Source organism: Muntiacus reevesi, chromosome 3 (genome assembly GCF_963930625.1).
Source record: "Muntiacus reevesi chromosome 3, mMunRee1.1, whole genome shotgun sequence".
NCBI classification, from domain to species: domain Eukaryota; kingdom Metazoa; phylum Chordata; class Mammalia; order Artiodactyla; family Cervidae; genus Muntiacus; species Muntiacus reevesi.
Genome location: NC_089251.1, coordinates 126,009,068 through 126,031,452, shown reverse-complemented (window position 1 = coordinate 126,031,452; position 22,385 = coordinate 126,009,068). Strand labels below are relative to the sequence as shown.

The window sequence follows — 22,385 nt, the reverse complement described above, 5'->3', positions numbered from 1 at the left end:
TTACCACTGAGGAAAGATGAGACCACAATTATTTCTCAAGACTCAAAACAGATTTGCAGAGTAAGCCTGAATCACCTTAAGTAAAACACAAACCATACAAAACTATTTAGATAAACAGCAAAAAAATCACTTGCAAATCAGGCCAACAATAACAGCAGCTTTTCCTAAATGATACCTACCTCTTCTACTATTTGTTAAATGCAATTTAAAGTGACAACTGAATTCATTTTCACTACTGGACTCTAAAGTGCTAATCATGGGAGGCAGGTACTTTGCAACAGTGCATGCCGCATACACACATAAAATCTAGCTAAATCTTATTGTGCCTTATATTTGCATGATTTTTAATTATAACTAAATATGAATACTACAGTGCAGTAAGACCTACGTAAGTGGTTCTCAATCCTAGGTATACATTACAAACATCTGAGAGGATAAACAAAAGTAATAATAAAACTAGAGCCAGAACTCACTCTAGATCAAATGAACCAGTATCTCTGGGTTGGAGCCCAGACACTGTTATTTTTTCAAAAGCAATCATGACATCACCCTAATTATAACTTGATTTTGAAGGAATTTCACGATTTATGCAGAGCTATTACATCAATATAAAAGGACATTTACCTTGTATATGTTCATTAGTTCACAGGCTGTATACTCTTTGCTCTTATTTAGAGGCTTGAATTTGATATCAGAAGGTTTCTTTGCAGTGTAAGTAAATGGACCTGACAAAGTGTCCAAATCATGGGTACCAATAGCAACCAAGGCTCTTTTCCTAAATGTGGAGAGGGGGAGAGAGAGAGAGAAAGAGAAAAGAGATTTGAAGATCTCAAAACTTAATACTACAGGTTTTTAAAAACTATTTGTAGACAATTCCTTAAAATAGTCTGTTACTATATGACACCTTTACAACCATTAAAAATATAAGAAATTATAAAGCTACTGAAAACACATTATTTTAGCAACTGAAATTCCTTCTACCAGTTTTCCCAAGTACTATGTTATTATTAATAGGACATTAACATACCCTTTATCTTCTTTTTTTTACTGTATTTCCCTTTATCCTATTTCCTCTAAGTAAACATCAATTTCCTATTTCCTCAAGTAAACATCAATGTTTTTATTAAGTTAGATTAAACCACCCAAAAACTCCTCTGTTTTTTGGCTTTTCTATATTCTCCTAAATTTCCTGTCACATAGCTATATTGCTTTATTAATGGAAATTAATTTTAAGAACTGAGAATTACATTTAAAACTGAATAAGGAAATTTCAAGAGCTATTAATTTCATTTGTTCTACAGATTATCTGCAAAGGGTTTAAGGTAATTTTAGGAACTTAAAGATATAAGTAGACAAGAGAGAAACAGAAGTAGGGATATAAAATGGAGCCAGGAACAATGCCAATACTAAAATGCCAATACTAAATTAGAATCTCAAGGCCTACAGCCTTATCACAGAAGATTACAAATTTGGCTCTAAGCTTTCCAAGAGACAATCCAAAAAGAGAAACTCAAATCAGAATTTATGATATTCTTAAGAAGGCTTAAAATGTGTTTTAGATTATGTAGGTCTAAACTAAATATCAAATGGATAAAATCATTAGTTATCAAGGAATGTGTTGAGTCCACATTACATGAACTACGAAATAGCTGTGAAAATTTGTTGAAACAAATTTTGGTCAACCTCAAATTAACACAGCATTAGGGAGTGTTACTTTACTCAATGAATTACAAGTTTATATACTAGCATCAGATGTGTGCATGCTCAGTTGAGTCCAACTCTTTGCAACCCCATGGACTGTAGCCTGCCAGGCTCCTCTGTCCATGGGACATCCCAGTCAAGAATACTGGAATGGATAGCCATTCCCTTCTCCAGGGGATCTTTCCAATCCAGGGACTGAACCTGTGTCTCCTGCATCGGTAGGTGGATCTTTTACCACTGTACCACCTGAGAAGTCATATACTAGCAAAGGTAGAAATATACCCATGGCCTGCAACAGAAACCACTCCTCAGAGAAAAAGAACAAAATCAAAAGCCTCTACCATAATAAAATATTCTGTACACAATCAGAAAGCAGTGCATATGAAAACAGGGAAACACAACATACTCCCAACAAACCAACCCATAAAAATCAGTGCTAAGATGACCTGGATTTTCAAATCACCACACAGACTTTTAAAATACTACCACTACAAAAAAAGCTACTACAATGGTCCAGTAAGTTTAGATAAATCAACAACTGATAAACCCATGGGTAAGAAAATCCATGTTTGCTTGGACATTAATGTTGGTTTCTTAATCCGAAAACAGTATCCCAAAAATGTCACTAAATTTCAACTTCAAGCCAATCACAAAAAAATTCTGGATGGATCAGTGAGCTATGCATTTTGAAAAACAAACAGCAAACATAGGTACATATACACACATACATATACACAAACAAGGAACCATAAACATTATTCAGAGAAAACACAGATGAACAATGCTTAATTAAAACTACGGAGCACGACATCCCTTAAGACACAAAACATAAAAGTCATATAGGAAGACTGAGAAATATTGACTATATCCAAATTGTAAACTTTATACAATCAAAAGACCCCAAAAGTCAAAAGACACTGAGAGAAAAGGTCTACGACATAGGTAAAGAAAAAGGATTAATATCCCCAAAATAAAAAGATATGAAAACTAAAGATAGAAATGAAGATTCTACTTATTATACTGGCAAAAATTTTGGTAGTCTTGCTGTGAAAAAGCAGCGACTGAAAGAACCAAGCCAAAAAAAGAGAAACTTCGTTAAAAAGGAACCAAAGAGATTCTAGAGAGATAAACAATGAAATAACTGAAGTAAAAAGTTTGCTGGATACTTCCAGGAGTAACAGAGACTAGGTTTACTCTCTTGCCTGATACAATCACAAAAGAGGGAAGAAACATACACAGTGATTTCTAAGGCCGGCACTCGACCTCAGGCGATGAAGGATAGGATAGAGATAAGGGAGATGAGAGATGGGAAACAGGTAAGGTAAGCCCTATGACTGCCCAGCTGACTGCCTGGAGGGACTTCAAGTCACAGGGCAGGAAAAGGGGTCAGGCAGGAGCCCAGTGAACTCCCGAAGTTGAAGAGACACAGCTGAGAGCCTAGGGAGACCAAGATGGCGGCCAGAGGTCACCACAAAAAGTACTAGAGATGGCAGAGCTATGCAGACACAGAGCTCTGCGATCGGCAGAGGGACCCCCTCAAGAACTTGCTGAGTATCGATCAGTGTAAGCATGGGAGGAAACCACCCAAGGCTGGGGAAAGAACCATCCAACGCAACAGTGCTCACACAGACTGAAAACCCCATTTTTCACAGGGGCCATGGATAAAGTAGGAACAAGGTTTTGCCTCAGTAGTAAGGACTAACTAGCCTTGGAGAGAACACTATATGATCAACAAAAACAAACACACACACACACAAAAGCAGAGGAAAATCAATGAAACCAAAAGCTAGTTCTGTGAAAACTGACACACAAAGATATCCACTAAAGTGACTGATAAAACTTCTAGCTACATTGCTCAAAAGGGGAAAGAGAGAAGACACAGGGGTAAAAGAGGTGCTATTGATACAGATACTACATAGCTATTAAAGGATAATAAGGGAAGATCAACAACTTTTATGCCAATAAAAGTTTACTATAAATCACTTATAATTTAAGTGAAACGATTATATCTCTCGAAAAACACAAATTAGGATTTACTGACTCTGGCATATCAGAGTATTAGGATATGATTTATACCTCCCCTTAGAAGATTTCCAGAGATACTGCATAAAACATAACTTAAAGCTGAATTAAGTAAGGAAATGCCTTCCAATTTAGATAAAAATTAGATTCTTCAAATGACCAGAACAGATAACAGGGCTCAAGTACTTACTAGCTGTATCAATGCTTATCAGAAATCCTCTATCTTGGTGAAACTAAATTCTTATTGTTTTGCTTAAGAGTGACATATTTGCAAGACAACAAATAGATTGTTTTTATAAAACAACCTGGAATAAATGCTATTCAGAATCTTAGAAAAAGCTTCTACCATGTACTCAAAATGTTTCAAGAAAAAGAAACTGTGTGAACTTAACCAAAGGTATTTTATTTTTTAATATTTTTCACACCAGCAGAAAACACCCCAGGTCTCCTCCCAGCCCTGTCTCCAGCCCATCCCTTACACACAAGCCTCTTTTAGTTTCCACAGTGTACCAAACTGCAATCACTGCAATTACTAAAAAATAAGAATTATTTTTTCCTTTTATACTCAAGACATATATAACTATTAATCATACCTTTCATTAGCGTGAGGTAACTAATGTTGCTATGTTTTAGGACCACACAAAAAAACTTGGTATGTTAGCTGAAGACTGATGTTTCCTATCAGTAACTTTTATTAGGATTTTCAAAAAACTGATGTTAGTTCAAGGACTCCCACTGTTACTTTTCTTGACCTTTAGGACTTGAGGAATTAATATTGATCTGAAGATCATCACACTAAAGGGAGCTGAATGGGAAATGATGTATAGCAATGTCAAAGACAGAAGAAGAACATTCAGTTATTTAAAAATCTCATAGTCAAAGCTATGGTTTTTCCAGTAGTCATGTATGGATATGAGAAAGTGAAAGTTGCTCAGGAGGGTTCAACTCTTTGCGACCCCATGGACTAAACAGTCCGTGGAATTCTTCAGGCCAGAATACTAGAGTGGGTAGTCTTTCCCTTCTCCACCTAGGAATCGAATTCAGGTATCCCATATTGCAGGTGGATTCTATAGCAGCTGAGCCACATAGGAAGCCCACGGATATGAGAGGTGGACTATAAAGAAGCTGAACGCTGAAGAATTGATGCTTTTGAACTGTGGTGTTGGAGAAGACTCTTGAGAGTCCCTTGGACTGCAAGGAGATCCAACCAGTCCATCCTAAAGGAAATCAGTCCTGATTATTCATTGGAAGGACTGATGCTGAAGCTGAAACTCCAATACTTTGGCCACCTGATGAGAAGAGCTGACTCATTAGAAAAGACCCTGATGCTGGGAAAGATTGAAGGCAGGAGGAGAAGGGGAGGATAGAGGATGAGATGGTTGGATGGCATCACCGACTCAATGAACATGAGTTTGAGCAAACTCTGGGAGATGGTGTGGGCTGCCACTCCCTTCTCCAGGGAATCCTCCAACTCAGAGATCAAACTGAGGTCTCTCACATTGCAAGTAGAGTCTTTACCATCTGAGCCACACAGAAGCCCCCAAAATTTAAACTTACTTAAATTTAAATTTCATTAAACTTTCTTGTTATTCTCACATATTCTTATTTTAGAAATTTTTTGAAAAAAAGTCTGTGGGGGTGGGGGGAAGAAAGGAAAGAGGGAAAAAAAGAGGCAGAGAGAAGGGAAGGGAAGGAGGAGAAAGGGGGAAGCAAGCAAGAGAGAGGTATATTCACAAACCTGCAAATGTTCTGATGTAATTTCTCCTGAAGTTCAATGAAGCTGTCATATCTATCTTTTGTAAACTTTATGTTTCGGAGAACCGCTGCAACAGCGTACGGGCGTATTTTAGCTGTCTGAAATTCATTTTATCATTAGAGATGGCAAATATGAAGGCTTTTCTTTGTAATAACATCTTGTAATAGAAAGTCAGCTATCACAAATTTTCATTCAATCAACAGTAAAATACAGTGGTGACAGGAGACGAAGTCACTGTCCTTATGGAATTTACATTTCAGCAAGATGTCTGAAAATTTACTGAATTACTGATTTAAAAAATTAAGCTTTCAAGTAGTTTGCTCATAGTATTTCTACCAAAACAGCCTTTCCCCAAGAGATTTTCTTTCTAAATGTTATTAACATACCACAATTTAAGTAATTATCTCAAAAGTATTTTAAGCAAACATTTGGATGTTATTTTCCAAAATTATTCACAGAAAACAGATGCTGTTCCCTTTCACTTTTTGGTAAAAACAAAATGACAGTTTTTCAGAGCTAGAGGCTAAATATACAATGATCAAAGAAAACTACATTTGGCAGAAGGGTCAGCTCTGTCCCAGCTTAGAGATATATACATACAAGGGATGTTTTTAAACGAAAAATAAGAATTGATCCTTATTACCTCTTCTGTGATGATCAACTTCTGGATTTCTCCTTTAGGCATTACCCGTTTATACATTGGAGTCTTTATCCTAAAATATTAAAATAAATGTGTTCATTACTAATCGAAACATTTGAAATTAATTTATTCTGTGTATAGAAAGTATACAAAATGCACAGAAGTAGGACAATGGGTTAAAGTTACAACAAATCAAATTTGGGCTGAGTATTTAAAAATAAAATCCTAACAAACATTCTAACATTTCTAGTTGTTTAAAAATGGGCTATGATGACTCATGGTAATGCATATTACCATCACTGGAGTCTCAGCAGAGACTAGAAAACCTTTAATTAAGCAAACTGTATGGAGGCATTTAACCATCAGCTGAGGGGCTGGATTAAACAACCTTTAAGTTTTATTCCAACCATGAGAATTTGAACTTCTCAGAAAAACAGAGTTTCTTACAAATACAGATGGTCTGGCCCCACCTGGATCTAATGAATCAGATACTCAAGAGAAAGGCCTGGTAAATGGTACATTCTGAAAGCATAGTTCAGGTAATTGTTATATCAGGCGAGGGTGGGAACCATTGTTTTAAGTCAGTGCTTTTCAAACCTCAAGATGCCTACAATCAACTGGCGAATTTGTTAAAGCATATATTCTTACTCAAGAGGTCTTGGGTAGAAGCAGATTTTGCAGTTCTAACAGGCTCCCAGGTGTTACAGATGTTGGTCCTTGGTCCACACTTTGGGTAGCAAAAGTTTTAAGTCATTTTCCTAATTTTCTCTCATCATAAAAATCATATGAGGTGCCTGTTAAATTCCTAGGAGGCAGGTCTGGGAAACACAATGTAAGGAGACTATCCCTGACCCTAAAATAGAAACATCTGGACTTCCCTGGTGGTACAGTGGATAAGAATCTTCCTGCCAATGCAAGGGGACATGGGTTCGATCCCTGATCTGGGAAGATTCCACATGCCTCAGTGCGATTCAGCCATGGGCCACAGCTACTGAGCATACATGCTGCAACTACTGAAGCCATATGCTTCTGCTCGGCAACAAGAGATGGTGGCGGTGGTTGAGTCGCTAAGTCCTGCCTGACTCTTGTGACCCAAGAACTGTAGCCCACCGGGCTCCTCTGTCCATGGGATTTCCCAGATAAGAATATTGGAATGGGTTGCCATTTCCTTCTCCAGGATATCTTCCCAACCCAAAGATCAAACCCACATCTCATGAAAAGCCACCACAAAGAGAAGCCCACATACCACAACTAGAGAGTAGGCCCCACTCTCCATATCTAGAGGAAAGCCTGTGGACAGTAATGAAGACCCAAAGCAACCAAAGAATAAAAAATAAAACATCTGATTGTCATGCAGAGAAGTAACTAGGTCAACCCTCAAATTTTAACCATCTTATTAACCAAATGCCTTATTATCATCTTTTCACCAACACCTGTCTCTCGCCTGACGGCCTCAGTTTCAAAGTCTAGCCTATCAGCCTGAGGCTCATATTCTTTTGCATCTGACAAGATAATGGGTAAGTAATCAAAAAATAATTATTTTTTTCCATGTCCGTTATTTATTTATTTTAATTGGAGGCTAATTACTTTACAATATTGTGGTGGTTTTTGACATACATTCACATGAAATCAGTCATGGGTGTACATGTGTTCCCCATCCTGACCCTCCCTCCCACCTCCCTCCCCATCCCATCCCTCACGGTCATCCCACTGCACCAGCCCTGAGCACCCTGCCTCATGCATCGAACCTGGAGTGGCGATCTATTTCACATATGATAATATACATGTTTCAATGCTATTCTCTCAAATCATCCTGCCCTCACCTTCTCCCATAGAATCCAACAGTCTGTTCTATATAATTATTTTTGATAGCCTTACTGTTTCACCTCTTTTTCACTTTACATATTCATCATTTTTCTATATGTATTACATTAAGAGTTGGACGGGGACTTGAAAATATTCATTATAAAGTACAAGACTGAAACTAGAGAAGTCAATTAACTTGCCCACAGCTGTCATGAGATCTTCAGTTTTCCAGTCAGGAGGCTCCATTTCTGAGCATCCTCAGAATTCTTAAGAAAACAGCATATAAAGTTGTACCCTTTTGCTTTTCTCCCAACCCTTATCCAACCCCATGAACTATCTATTCCAACTGGATTACTGAAGGAATTCACATGAACCCATTAAAGAGTTGTTAAAGAAGTCATAAAATCATTAACCACTCCAGTTTTAAAATATGCTCCCCAAATGAAAGACTATGACTCTTTTTTTCAATTTTCAAATGGCTACATATACAGGCTCCAGTCAGCTCTCCATGCAGACCCAAAGCAGTGGATCTGTCCAACCAATTTTTTTCCAGAAACTTAAACAGGGTTGTTGATAATGACAGGCAAAGAGAAAAGAAATCCCACTTAGCCACGGGTTTAATGTATATATTCCCTTACCTTTCTTTGAAGACTTGAAGTCCTCGAACCAATCCTTCCAGACACAGCAGGTCATATCTATTGGCAGGGACGTCAATTTTGTAGAGAACAACATCAGAGGCCCCATGGGCCTTTTCATTACCTTGTTCCTTACTTATAATTTCCTTTTCAGATGTCTAAAACAAACCCAAAAATTAAAATAAAACTAAATACATCTAAATTTTTTTTCGAAAAAGTCTTTATCAATCCTATAAAGAAGTAACTACATTATTCATGCTCTTTCCAGAGCAGCAGAAAGCTGTCTAAAGCAAGGCGTAGGCTAAACTTTGCCTACTACTTGGTTTTGTAAATAAAGTTCTACTGCAACATTGTCAGGCCTATTCATTTACATTTCCAACTGTTGTTATTTCCATACTGCAACAGCTGAGTTGCAACAGAGACTCTATATAGCTTTCAAAAGCTTGCTATTTGGCAGAAAAAGTTTGCCCATCCTGGATCTAAAAGAAAATGAAAATACCAAAGAGAACACAGAGCAGCAATAACGAAAAGTGTCAATGGGACAAAGTAAAGGAAATTCACCAAATGAAAGCTATGTTGGGAATTCCCTGGTGGTCCAGAGGTTAGAACACCATACTTCCACTGCTGAGGGCCTGGGTTCAATCCCTGGTCAGGGAACTAAGACCCCACAAGCCAAGAAACGTGGCCAGAAAAGGAAAGAGAGAAAGAAAAAAGAAAAAAAAATTAAAAGATATGCAACTTTTTATAAGATAATGACTCTGAAAGCTAAATCCTATGGGCACCCGAGAGTAGAAGCATCATGAAAATGAGAATACTATAAAAGCAAAGAAAAACATTTGACGAGATCGTCAGAAGCTGCGGTGTAAATCAGAGGGATTATAGGTGCATAGTGCATGGGGTCGCAAAGAGTCGGACAGGACTGAGTGACTTTCACTCACCCTCACTCACAGGTACAATGGGAAGCGGTCCAAGGACAGTGAAGGGTACAAAGCAGCAAGAGCAAAAACAAAGGAGGGAGAAGGGAGAAGAAACGCCACTGGAGTAAATTCAGTGCAGAAGTAAAAAGCTCCGAATATCTCAATCACCACACTGCAGCGATTTTCCTAAAAACAATCATTGCCAAGAAGTTAAATTCTGTTCGCTACATTTGCCATGGCAGGAAACGGTCTATATACTTATTTCCAATCAAATTCCTTAGAAGTCACACTCCAACTGTGACTGTTACCCACGAGGCATCCCCACTTAACTGGAACTCCTGCTATTTCTATCACAAATCAGCTGCTAAAATAACTGATGGACTCCTATCAAAATACGTGATATATTTTGTTTTACATGGGGCTCTCCCACTGCCACAAGATAAGCAGTTCAAAATACTTCCCAAAGAAGTATAATCTACACTTGGATAGCATGCTGAAGAATTCACTTTCCTCCATGAGCACGATACACCTGAGTCACACCTGAGGAATCACAGAGTCCACAGGAGGTTGGAACCACCCAGGGCTCATAGTACTTTTTGACTATGGGCTCCAAAGAACACCTTCACTGGCCATCTCAAACTCAGGAGGCATACTGTGAAAATTAGGCAAAATTTTAACATAAAATAAAAAAAGAATGTTGATGTATGGCAGAAATCAACACAATATTGTAAAATAATTATCCTTCAAGTAAAAAATTAAAAAAAAAAAACAAAATTTAAAAAAAGAGGAAAAAGAGGAAGGGGAAGAAGAGAGGGCAGGAGAGGAAGAGGAGAAAAGAAATGGAGGAGGGACGGGGGAGGATATGAGAAGAGACAGGAGAAATTAGAATTTAAACTGAGTTCCATCAAAGGGGTCAACAAAATTGCTAATGTTTTAGTGAAGAAAGATGGTGCTGGATTTCAGGAAGGACCCATAAAAAGAAGGAGAGAAAATGTAACTAGAGATCCTTTGCAAAAAAGACACAGCTGCCTAAGCCTTCTCCCATTTTCAGTATCTCGGTTCATACAAAGATCACAGGTGATGACTGGGTTTATCAATGCTACAAAAATGTTATGGAAATCAATAACCACAGAAATTTCAGAGCCAGAGGGATCTATGAAAAGCTAAAGTGTTAGTCCCTCAGACATGTCTACCTCTTTGAGACCCCGTGGACTGTAGCCTGCCAGTCTCCTCTGTCCATAGGATTCTCCAGGCAAGGATACAGGAGTGGGTTGCCATTTCCTTCTCCAGGTCAGGGGATCTTCCTGACCCAGGGATTGAACCTGGGTCTCCTGCATTGCAGGCAGACTCTTTACTATCTGGGCCACCAGAGAAGCCCAGAGGGATCTACAGGGATCCCTGAAAGGATCATACATGTAAACTCCTTATTTCACAGATGAAAAATAGGCCCAGAGAGGCAATGTAATGTCCATGATTCCACAGCTAATATTCTGATCTTCAGTCCAATGCTTAGATCTTATAAAGTCTCAAACATAATTTTGAGTTCTAATAAAATTAATAATAATTTAATATATACTATAGAAATCTCAGCTGACTTCTCAAGCACACAGATGCTCATTAACATCAAAACAGTTCTTTTTGTAACATTAGTGAAGAAGCAGCAGGAAAAATAAGGCAAGACAATACAGGTTTTTGTTGGTCTGAAGGCTTTTTTTAACTTTATAGTGTTATTATACACTGAACAGATTAAGAAGGCTTGGGGAGGGGGGAATAACACTAATTACCAGAGAAATATTAAGCTGTCTTTTTAGTTACAAGTGTAGTGTCTCTAATACATAATCAATATTAGTTATCTATTTGGTAAATAAAGCTATTTTTTTAATGTTTTAATCATTGTACAATGAAAAGACCAGGAAAATGTTTCAAAATCATTTTTACAAGCAATTCTTCAAAAGGCAGGAGATCATTTTACAAGATCAATGTATAGAGTAATAAATGAAGAATGAATTAACACTGGAACAGGCACAGGAGGAAGGTCAGATGGGGCTCAGAGGAAACGGAGGAGGAGGAGCCAGAGGCCAAGGAGAGAGCAACTTTGGCTGAACCTCAGTTTCCACTGCTCCCAGATCCCTTCCTGATGACTTGAGGGGACAGGATCCGAATAAAGGCATGAACCCCTTTGGAGATTTTACTTAAAGCAACACTCTTAGAATCAGAGCTTAGCCTCGTAACATAGAGAACACAGAAATGTTTCCTCTTAGTCTAACTGTAAGGAAACAAAGATAAAATGTAATGAACTTAGACAGAGAATATTAAAGAAATATCTAATACATACAATTTCATCAAGTTCCAGTCCAAATTCAAAACACAGTTCATCAAATTCTTCGTCAGCTAGGAAAAAAAAAAGATTACAAATTTTAATCTATTCAGTACAAATGCAAATAGCACATAAATACTACATCTTTTTGACTGTCTTACACCGAGCATACTAGATATCAGGCATCAGATATCACCATTTAAAAACAAAAAAAGCTTGACCAAAAACAATTTTTAAAGAAAGAAAAAAAAAACTAGTAAATAAAGGGCTGATTCACCTAATTAATATCAGCTATAGAATCAGATTACCTGATTATAAGCACTGGGGAGCTTACATTTACTTGGAAGAAAAACAACTTGCAAGCAGGGATCTAATATAAAGTGGGTCCAAATCACAGATCCAACACAACGGAATCATGTCATATAAACCCTATCATTTCAAATTCTCTGAGGTGGCCTGACAGCTGGCTTTGGAGCCAGCTCAATCCGAGTTCAATTTCTGACTGTTCCACTAGTCCTGAGAGCTTTGCACCTTATGGAAACTTTCTGATTCCTATGCCTCATAAAGTAGTATTTTACAGCCATGCATGCAACTGTTGGAAAGATTTAAATGAGTTCATGCAGATAATGGGCTTCTCCTAGTGTCCTGAAACACAGTAGGTCTGCAATAATTCATAGTTCTCTTCCTTACTTTTAAATTATATTTTACTTTGTTTTGCTACCTGATACACAGCACTGTCAGGGTTTTCATGTTACGAAGAGTGGAACACAAACCATCATTACCAGTATATTCTGGTGTTAAGCTGGTCTTAAGATTTCTGATCCTGACATTGAACTTCAATTCAAGTTAACATTTATTGAGCATCTCCTATGAGTTGGCACTATACTAGGTGCCAGGGCTATAAAGATAAATAAAACACAATTCCTGCCATAGCTACTCCCTACTCTAGTAAACAAGCCAGATATGTAAATACAGATATGTTAAGTGCAAGGTACAGAGTTGGCACAAGGGAAGTCATCAACTGAGGGTCAGTAAAGACTTCACAGAAAGGAGTCCATTAGGCAGGGACCGTGGGGAGTGAGACAGCAGCATGAGAAATCTGGCAAGTTCCACATGAATGCTGCCTGAGGCTCATGTCAGGAAGAGATATGATAGAAGAAGTAGAGAGAAGTCAGCTCCTGAGGCCAAGGGATTTGCCCTCCGTCCTGCCTGAGGCGATGGGGAGTTACACTCCAGGACGTCCAGCTGGGCAACAGCATGACCACATCTGCACTTTAGAGAAGCGGTGCCCAAACGTTCTGGCACCAGGGACTGGTTTTGTAGAAGACAATTTTTCCACAGACCTAGAGGGAAGATTCAAGCACATGACGTTTATTGTGCACTTTATTTCTCTTTTTATTACATCAGCGCCGCCTCAGAAAATCAGACATTAGATCCCAGAGGTTGGGGACCCCTGCTTTAAAGAATGGTGGCAGGGGACTTCCTTGGCATCCCCAGTGGTTAAGACTGCAAGCCCAATGCAGGGGACGCAGGTTCGATCCCTGGTCAAGGAACTAAGACCCCATGTGCTGCATGGTGCAGCCAAAAATAAAAAAAATGGTGGCAGGGTAGCAGACGAACTAGAGCAGAGAATCTACTGCAAACAAGTGAGACAGTGAGGAATTCATTAAAGCAGCAGCAGTGAGTGTGAGGGAGAAGGAAGAATGTGAGAAATGTGGAAGGTAGAACCTGTAAGGCTCAAAGGCTGACTGGGAGGTGGGAAGAGAGAGTGAGCAGGAGGCGCCTAGGATGGCTCCCAGGTCCCTGCTGGGGGTGAACGTGTAGGTGGGGGGTATCATTAACTAGGGCAGGAGGTAACAGAAGCCACCAACAAGCCCTCTTCCTGGTGCTCACACCCTGTGAACTGAGGTCTCAGAGGACCATATGAATGAACCTGGAAGCACACTGTCCAGCCCAGCCAAGCTTTGAGATGACTGCACACCCAGCTGACAGCATGCCTGCGACCTGATGGGAGACCCACGGCCAGCTCTCTCTGCTCCTCCCTCGATTCCTCTCTCAGAAACTCTGCGAAATAATGACTTCGGTCCTTGGAAGTGGACAAAATGCGGGAAAGGCTCTGGAGTCAGGAGGTGGGCTTTGACAGCGTAAACAAAACCTCAAGTGCCTGGCAAAGCTGTTATTTGAAGCCTCAGTCTCTGACAAGGAGGCAGGTGAGGATAGAAGGAAAGTGAGGGAGTGTTAGGAGAAACTGACAGACTGGCACCCTTTTTATGTAGAGGCAAAGCTTAGCAACACTGTTGCTGAAGAAAATGTACCGGCTCAACAGGGTGATGTTAACCAAGTTTTCCATCCAGTGCTGACACAGTGGTTTATAATGTGGGAGAAGAAATGAAGACTAGGAAACAAAAAGGAGCCAGGACTGGATGGTTTTAGAAATGCTCACTCTCCCCAGATGTAACAAATGCTAAGATTAAAAAATGACTTCTGAGCAAAGAGTAAATCCAGAGCACTGCCAGGGAGACATGGGCTAAAGATGAAATCAAGAGTGTGACTGTAAACGCTTGAGACTCAGCAAAATCAAAAACACTGTTCACTCAGACAAAAGGCACTATGGATCAAGAAATGAAGGATGTGCCTCACAAATTTATTCAGTCGCCCAACTGAGTTTAAATAAGAGCACTGTGTCAGCAGAAGCCCAAGGTACCAAACAGCTTATTTCAAAGATCTGTGGGTGGTGTGGCTTTTGACCAAGGAAGTGGAAACCAACAAAATTGACTGAAGATCCAGGTTTTTTTGTTTTTGTTTTTTTTTAAAGAAATACATATGCACAAACATTGCAAGCTGGAGCTAAAAGGGAAAGAGATGGGAAGAAATAAATACCCAAAAATCTGTTAGTGGGAAGAAGACTGAGAAAACCAATCAGCTGTAAAGAGTGCTTTCTTTTCACCAAAAAAATAAAGTAACGAGCATCACTCAGAGGGTAGAACCAAGAGACGAGAGGGTAGGGCAGAACCAAGGACAAAGATCCTAGGCCTGAAGTTCTAATTAAGAATCTCCAAGATTTACCAGCTCAATTTCAGAACTACCAGGGACCAGTAACTCCTTTATGTCTCCCATCTTTCTCTTTTGAAGAACAATGTCCCAGGCCTGTCTTACCACTTTATGTTAGGTTCAGGTGGAGCAGATAACCTGTCTCTTTAGTTTCTCGGATCAAAAGTAATTATACTCGAGGAGCTGTACTTAGGGTACTACACTGAAGAGCCTTGCCTGCAACTGGACCTGATTTAGATGAAGAGACTGGATTCTGAGCTGCTGCTGTAAAGTGATGATACTTCTTGGGGCTCTGGGAGGCAGTGTATGTTGCATGTGGGAGGAACATGAATCACTGGGGGCCACAGACAGACGGTTCTAGTCCGTTCTCAAGTTGGCCTCTAAGAACCCTTGCCTCTGGTCTTCTGGTACCAACATCCTTTGCAGTCTCCACCTGCACAGTGCCAGAACTGGTCTCTGTGACCCAGAGTATATGGCCAGGGATGGTATATCACTTCTGATATGTTAGGAAAACTCTGGCTTCTATTGTGAGCTCTCTCTTGACTATCTGCTCTCCTGGACCTCTCACTCTGGGACAGAGTCACCATGTTGCAAGCAGTCCTATGGAGAGGTCAAGGTGGGAAGCACTGAAATCTCTGACCAAAACTCAGCAAGGAACTGCTGTCTGCCAACAAGCACTGGAGTGAACTTGCAATTAAGACTCTCCAGCCCACTAGACCTTGAGATGAGTATAGATCTGACACCTTTCCTACAACCAGGTGAAAGTCAGAGCCAGTCAGCTAAGTCACTCCCCAATCCTTGAGCCTCAGAAACATATACCAAATGACTACTGTTTTAAGGTGCTAAATTTGAGGATTATCTATAGAAAACTAAATGGTTACTGACCAAATTGTATGGAATCATTAAAATATATTGAATCCTTTATTGAGTCCTAATTATCATACAATTTGTTTTATTCCTTTCAGCTGTATTTCACTGCTTAAACGCAAGGAAGAACCAACAATAAAATCATGATTAATGAGTCCCTCTAACAAAATGACACCCCTAAGTAGCTACATCTTTGGGGTTCATATGATATACAGAAGTGGCTCTAGCAGCATTGCCAGCAATTACACCAAGGCAGGACAGGACCAGAATTGAAGAGCAGTGAAAACAAATCAGTTAACAAGAAAACGAGTGGCAAGAGGAAAACATCTGAACAGAAAGGCGATAAAAAAAGATGGGACTAAGGAGACAAAACTGCCACAGAAGAGCAAAACAAACAGAATAAAAGCAGCTTGAGGGCTTCCCTGATGGCTCAGCAGTACAGAATCCGACCTTCACCTAATTAACATTTAAAAGATTGAGAACACGTGAAATACAAAATAATGATGAGCATTATTTCTGACCTGTCTGAAGTACACCAACATTAATCTTCCTAGTGAAAATTTAATAAGCCAGCAGTTGACAGATATTTATGAATAATCAAGTTTACCTGATGTCTCTCAGTATGAAAAAAAGGGAAAGAGCAGCTAGAGAATAAAACATCAGATGATGGTAAATAGGCTATAAATCTTACCATTTTTTAAAACCTAGATTATTTCTTACTTTCCCAGAAACGGATATCCAAGCGGGAATTTACCACAGTTGTCCTGAACAAATCTTGCTACATACCACCTTGTGTAATTCAGATATATGGTAAACAATAACTGAGAATATGGTTTAGAAAGATGGGTGGGCAAGAAATATGAAAAAGCACAGCATGAAGTAAAAAGTAAAGTGTAGAGAATAAGAGCCCCTTTTAGAGGACAAGAGCATTACATCTATTTTTAGGGATGTGGGGCAAAACACTGGGCTTCGCAGGTGGCTCAGTGGTAAAGAATCCAGCTGCCAATGCAGGAGACTCAGGTTTTATCTTTGGGTGGGGAAGATCCCCTGGAGAAGGAAATCGCAAACCACTTCAGCATTCTTGCTGAGGAAATCCTATGGACAGAGGAGTCTGGAGGGCTACAGTCCATGGGGAGGCAGAAGAGTAAGATACGACTTAGCGACTAAACAACAAGCAGGACAAAAGACTAGGGAGAATAACACGTTAAGAATACAGGTGACTCTTGAAGGAAGCAGGGATGGGGTTCGGATCCCTCCACCAGGTCTGAAATCTCTGTATAACTTACAGTTGGCCCGCCTGCGTTCTGCACGGGAGGATTCAACAACCACAAATTATGGAGAACCTCAGTATTTACCGCCGAAAATAAAACCTTCTACAAGTGAACCCGCTACCTGCACACAGTATCTAAAAGTACACCTGAAGAGCTTTTCGTTTTTAAAAGTTAACTTTATTTCCACAGTAGTATCTTATTGTAGGGAGCAGTACCTGAGGGGGTTGCTATATTCAGCCCTTGAACTAAAAGCAGCTCTCACAAACCAATCATCACACTCGATACACAAGCTGATAACACTGGACACGGCAGATGTCACTTCAACTGCTACATGCATAGGTTAATTGGTAAGTGTACTTCATATTTCCCCCCCCCCCCATTTTTTTCAGTGGCAGTGTTTTTTAAAACTGAAGAGATGAAGGGCAGCCACCGAGTCAACTCCTCGTCAGTCAGGGCTCAGCCCACATGTTACTACCTAATTAACGTTTTCCAAAACACATTATCTTTTTTGTTTCCCTGCTAGCATTTAACATTATCCGAACCGACATCAATTACTTAGCTGGTTTTATCATCTGCCCCTTTCGTCAGAATGTGAACGTGGTAAACCTTAGGCGCCCTGTGCTCCGCTGTATTCCCAAAAGGCCAAGAACAGTGCCTGGCACATAACCGGCGTTAGATTAACGTGAATAAAAATAAAACTAGGAAGAAAAGCTGTCTCCCCCTGCTCCTGCTCACAAATGGAGTTCCCAGAGCGCTCTTCTTGCACTCCACTGGCTACACTTGGGATACCATCCGGAGCTTCATTCCTGTTCTACCCCCTGGCATCAGGTACGCCGGAGGCGCTCCGTAAGAGATCCCTGAATGAATGACACTGCGAGCCCAGCACGTACGGGTGCTACCCTGACACCCGCGGCAAACTCTCTTCCCAAAGACTACAGCCGCGGTCGGCCTACTCTAGCTGGACCCCGAACGCCCGAGGCCAAAACCTGCGCGAAGCATAAACGAGGCCACGATGCCTTTTTGCAAGAGGGTCCCAGCCTCCGAGGAGGGGCGCAGAGCACAGGCTACCGAGCGCGCACTCACTGTAGGTCCGGCCCAGGGCTCGGAAGAGCAGATCTCGTTTCACGCTGACAGTCGGCATGGCGAGTCCGGCCCACTGCGCCTGCGCGGAGCGCGGGCCCGGGCTCGGCGACCGGGCTGTGTGTAGGACCCGACCCTTCCGTGCGGGCTGTCTTGAATATTGCCAGCCTGATTCTCACAGTTCCGCCTCTCGATTTTCATTTGAAAGCATTTGAGTTGCCACCATGAAGCTCATTAAATCTAATTCGTTGGTAGAATAAACTGGAGGCCGAAAAAGGTGACATATTTGGAGAGAATGGGCGAGGGTTTGATAGGCAGTTGAGAAGAACAGCCCGCGAAGGTCCTTACGCCTCCGACACTTTACGGAAGGCGGGCGGCCGGCTAGGTGGGCGGGGCGAAGGAGGGGCGAGTGCGTAGAGGAGGCGGGACCTAGAGATGGAGACGCCTCCAGGGAGGGAGGGAGACTAGGAGAAGGCGAGGTCTGAGGCCGTTCCAGGTGGCGCTAGGGATAAAGGGCCATCCTGCCAGTGCAGGAGGGCTAAGAGACTTGGGTTCCATCCCTGGGTGGGGAAGATCCTCTGGACGAGGGCGCGGAAGCCCACTCCAGTATTCTTGTCTGGAGAATCCCCGGGACAGAGGAGGCTGGCGGGCTACAGTCCGTCGGGTCGCAGAGTCAGACACGACTGAGGCTTATTAGCAGGCAGCCGGGACTATATGATGTGCAAACCCAAGTAGGGGGAGCCAAACTGTTAGCACTTCTGCTTTTATCTCATTCTTTAGACCCTGATGCTGGGAAAGATTGAAGGCGGGAGGAGAAGGGGATGACAGAGGATGAGATGGTTGGATGGCATCACCGACCCAATGGGCATGAGTTTGAGTAAACTCCGGGAGTTGGTGATGGACAGGGAGGCCTGGCGTGCTGCGGTCCATGGGGTCGCAAAGAGTCAGACACGACTGAGCGACGGAACTAAAACTAAAAAACTTAAGTCTGTTACACCCTACTACGTGTTCCAGCTGTGCTCTGGACCTTATCTCAGCCGTATTAGGGAGGCTTCCTTAGAAACCATTTTTTAAAAGCGGAAACAGACTTGACATGTACTCGGTTTCTATTGGCAGATGCTGTGCTCAATCCTTTGCTGGACTTGGCAGATCTTCTAACAACACTCAGTGTAATCGGCAGCATAACAGCCATCGAATGTTCCAGGCCTTAATGTCTGGAACCTGTAAATGTTACCGAAATGGAAACAGTCCTTTTAGATAGTTAAGATTTTCGAGAGGGAGAGCCTATCCTGGATTATCAGAATAGGCCCTAAATGCGATCACATGTATCGTTATAAGAGGAATGTCTAGGCAGTCTGAGTGCTGGTTGGAAAAGAATTTCCAGAAACAGTATTTCAGAAGGGAGTTTCTTGAGAATAGGAGCGGAGATGAGGGCGCTGCTGGCACAGTGGACTGGGGGCTGTTAGAACAGCCACAGCATCCCTGCTCGAGGGAGAGCGGATGCTTTTCCTGGGTTAGTGGCCTATTTTTATAGCCTCAAGACAGAATTCCTGCTGGAAGGGTGGCATTAGGTGATTGGTCAGGGTGCTATAGGGTGAGCACTGGGGGTGGGCATTTTTGCCTAAAATGGGATCAGGAAGCTTGATGGTGGTGATTGGTGGCGGGGGGAGGAGGTAAGGGTTACAAAGGGGCTTGTGTGCTAAGTCACTTCAGTCATGTCCAACCCTGTGCAACCATATAGACTGTAGCCCTCCAGGTTCCTCTGTCCATCCGATTCTCCAGGCAAGAATACTGCAGTGGGTTGCTATGCCCTCCTCCAGGGGATCTTTCTAACCCAGGGAGTGAACCCAAGTCTTCTATGTTTCCTGAGTTGGCAGGCGGGTTCTTTACCACTAGCACCACCTGGGAAGCCCCACAAAGGGACTTAGTCAGTTCCGGAGGTGACCTTGATTCTGGGCTCCACTTCAATGGCCTTGATGAAAGGCCTGGCACCTGTGGCCTTGAGTCAGGACTCCATGAAGAAGTTAGAGGAAGATTTAATAAAAAGCAGAAGAGAGGAGGCATCATAACCATGGGGGATGAGATCAGAGGGATATAGCCACAATCCAGGGAATGCCAGGAACCACCAGAAATGGAAAAGATGAGTAAGGCTTCACCTGTAGCCTTCAGGAGCAGCCCTGGAGTGTCTCTAGACACTTTAATTTGGGCCCAGTGAACCTGGAATTCTGGACTTTTGGACTTCTGCCCCTCAGATCTACCAGTTCAGTTCAGTCGCTGCAGTGGGTTGCGGTCCATAGGGTCACAAAGTAATAATACTCAGAGTATTAAGTAGCATAATTCTTGTGTCCTGAGTCCTGGAATTTGGGCATTGTCATTATTATTATCCTCAGTTTCAGACTATTCTCAGAGGCGTTCTGTTCCCAGCTTCTACATGCCACACCTCATCCATCCTGCTTTTTGTCCTTGCACAGGCATAGATACCCTGTACCTTCTCCTGGGAAAGGCTGAGGTCAAGAGGAGAAGGGGGCTTCAAAGGATGAGATGGTTGGATGGCATCACGAACTCAGTGGACATGAATCTGAGCAAACTCAGGGAGATGGTGATGGACAGGGAAGCCTGGCCCTGCTACAGTTCACGGAGTCGCAAAGAGTCGGACACGACTGAGCGACTGAACAACCACCTTCTCCATGACTAGCTAGAATTGAGACAGGCCTGCCACCTGGGACCTTTTGTTGCTGTGATGCAGTGTCTGTACTGGGACACACCTCTCTTCATGCAACAAAATACAAAGGAATTGTATGGGACTAAAAATAGCTGTGTGCAGGCACAGTGGGACAGATTCTGAACAAAAGATACAAAGAGACCAAACAAAAAAAAGAAAACTCAATTGCCACTTTTAAAGAGCCCAGAGCAAAAATGGAGTGCTGGGAGCAAAGTAAGGGTCCTGTGAATACACCCCTGCACATAGTACCGCCTAACAGGTACTCTCCACCCGTCTGCCCACCTGTGGACACACTCCTACCCTCACCCCATGTAACGAACAAGCTCTCTCCCTCTGCCTTCTTCCCCTCTCCACTCAAGGAGTGAGTAAGCAAGGGAACCTGTTTTTTGTTCTCACTCCTCCCTGCTGCAGCAGGGGCCCCAGTAAAGCCTTGTCTGAATTTCTTGTCTGTCCTCTAGTCCATTTCTATTGATTGGGGAAGGCCAAGAACCTTTTCGGCAACAAAAATGTTAAGACAATCTAATGAGAAAGGGAAAACTAGGCTACAAACACGCATAAAAAATGGCATTAGCTGACAGAGAAGAAAGATATTTGGAAAATATTGAAATAGTACATCACAAAATATAGACAGGTGTTTCTCTTGTCTAATTTTAAAGCCAGCCCAAAAGCAAAAATGAGATGGCAGTACTTCTAGGACTGAAAGATGGGCTGGCCAATAAACATGAAAAGTTCTCCAGACAATGGAAATTAGGAAGATGCAAATTAAGGCTTCCCTGGTGGCTCAGCAGTAAAGAATCTGCCCACAATGCAGGATACAAAAGAGATGTGGGTTCAATCCCTGAGTCAGAAAGATTCCCTGGAGAAGGAAATGGCAACCCATTCCAGTATTCTTGCCTGGAAAATCCCTTGGGCAGAGGGACCTTGCAGGCTACAGTCCATGGAGTCCCAAGAGTTGGACACGACTTAGCAACTACATAACATCAACAAACAAGATTAAAATGAAATACATTTTTATACACCCCAGGTTGGCAAAAATGTGAAAGTCTAACAAAATCAGATGTTGGTAAGAAAGTGGGAGTATAAACTGGTACAGCCACTTTGGAAAACAAGACCTTACCTATCTAGCAAGGCAGGGGATGTGCCTGCCCTACTGTCGAGCAGTTAGGAACCCAGAAATATTCCCCAAAGAAACTCTTACCCATGTGCAATGGACTACCAAATAAAAAAGTTCACTTATATTGTTTATTATAGTTAAAAACTGGAGATATCCCAATGTCTATCAATATTAGAACAGGTAAATAATTATAAACTCATACAATGAAGCACCACACAGCTTTGAAAATGAACTACAGCTGCATATATAAACTTGGACAAAAAATAAATAAACCATGGAACCATATATACAGTATGGTGCCATTTATATAAAAATGAAAAACAGGATAACCTAAAGGGTATATTATTTAGCCATACATCAATAAATGGGGCTTCCCTGGTGGCTTAGTGGTAAAGAATACTCCTGCCAATGCAGGAGACACAGGTTTGGTCCCTGGTCTGGGAAGATCCTCTGGAAAAGGAAATGGCAACCCACTCCAGTATTCTT

At 41.6% G+C, this 22,385-nt stretch overlaps 1 protein-coding gene across 1 annotated transcript in view; it reads right to left on the bottom strand.

Annotated features, from left to right (window-relative positions):
- FARSB (phenylalanyl-tRNA synthetase subunit beta) overlaps positions 1 to 18,164 on the bottom strand; it is a 69,492-nt gene extending 51,328 nt beyond the window's left edge. The window contains exons 1-6 of the mRNA XM_065930469.1: positions 18,067 to 18,164; positions 11,813 to 11,868; positions 8,564 to 8,718; positions 6,123 to 6,192; positions 5,462 to 5,577; positions 625 to 775 (exon numbers count right to left, since the gene is read on the bottom strand). Coding sequence (XP_065786541.1) covers positions 625 to 775; positions 5,462 to 5,577; positions 6,123 to 6,192; positions 8,564 to 8,718; positions 11,813 to 11,868; positions 18,067 to 18,124 — 606 coding nt within the window. The 5' untranslated portion in view covers positions 18,125 to 18,164. The remainder of the gene's footprint in view (positions 1 to 624; positions 776 to 5,461; positions 5,578 to 6,122; positions 6,193 to 8,563; positions 8,719 to 11,812; positions 11,869 to 18,066) is intronic.
- Between the last annotated feature and the right edge of the window lie 4,221 nt (positions 18,165 to 22,385).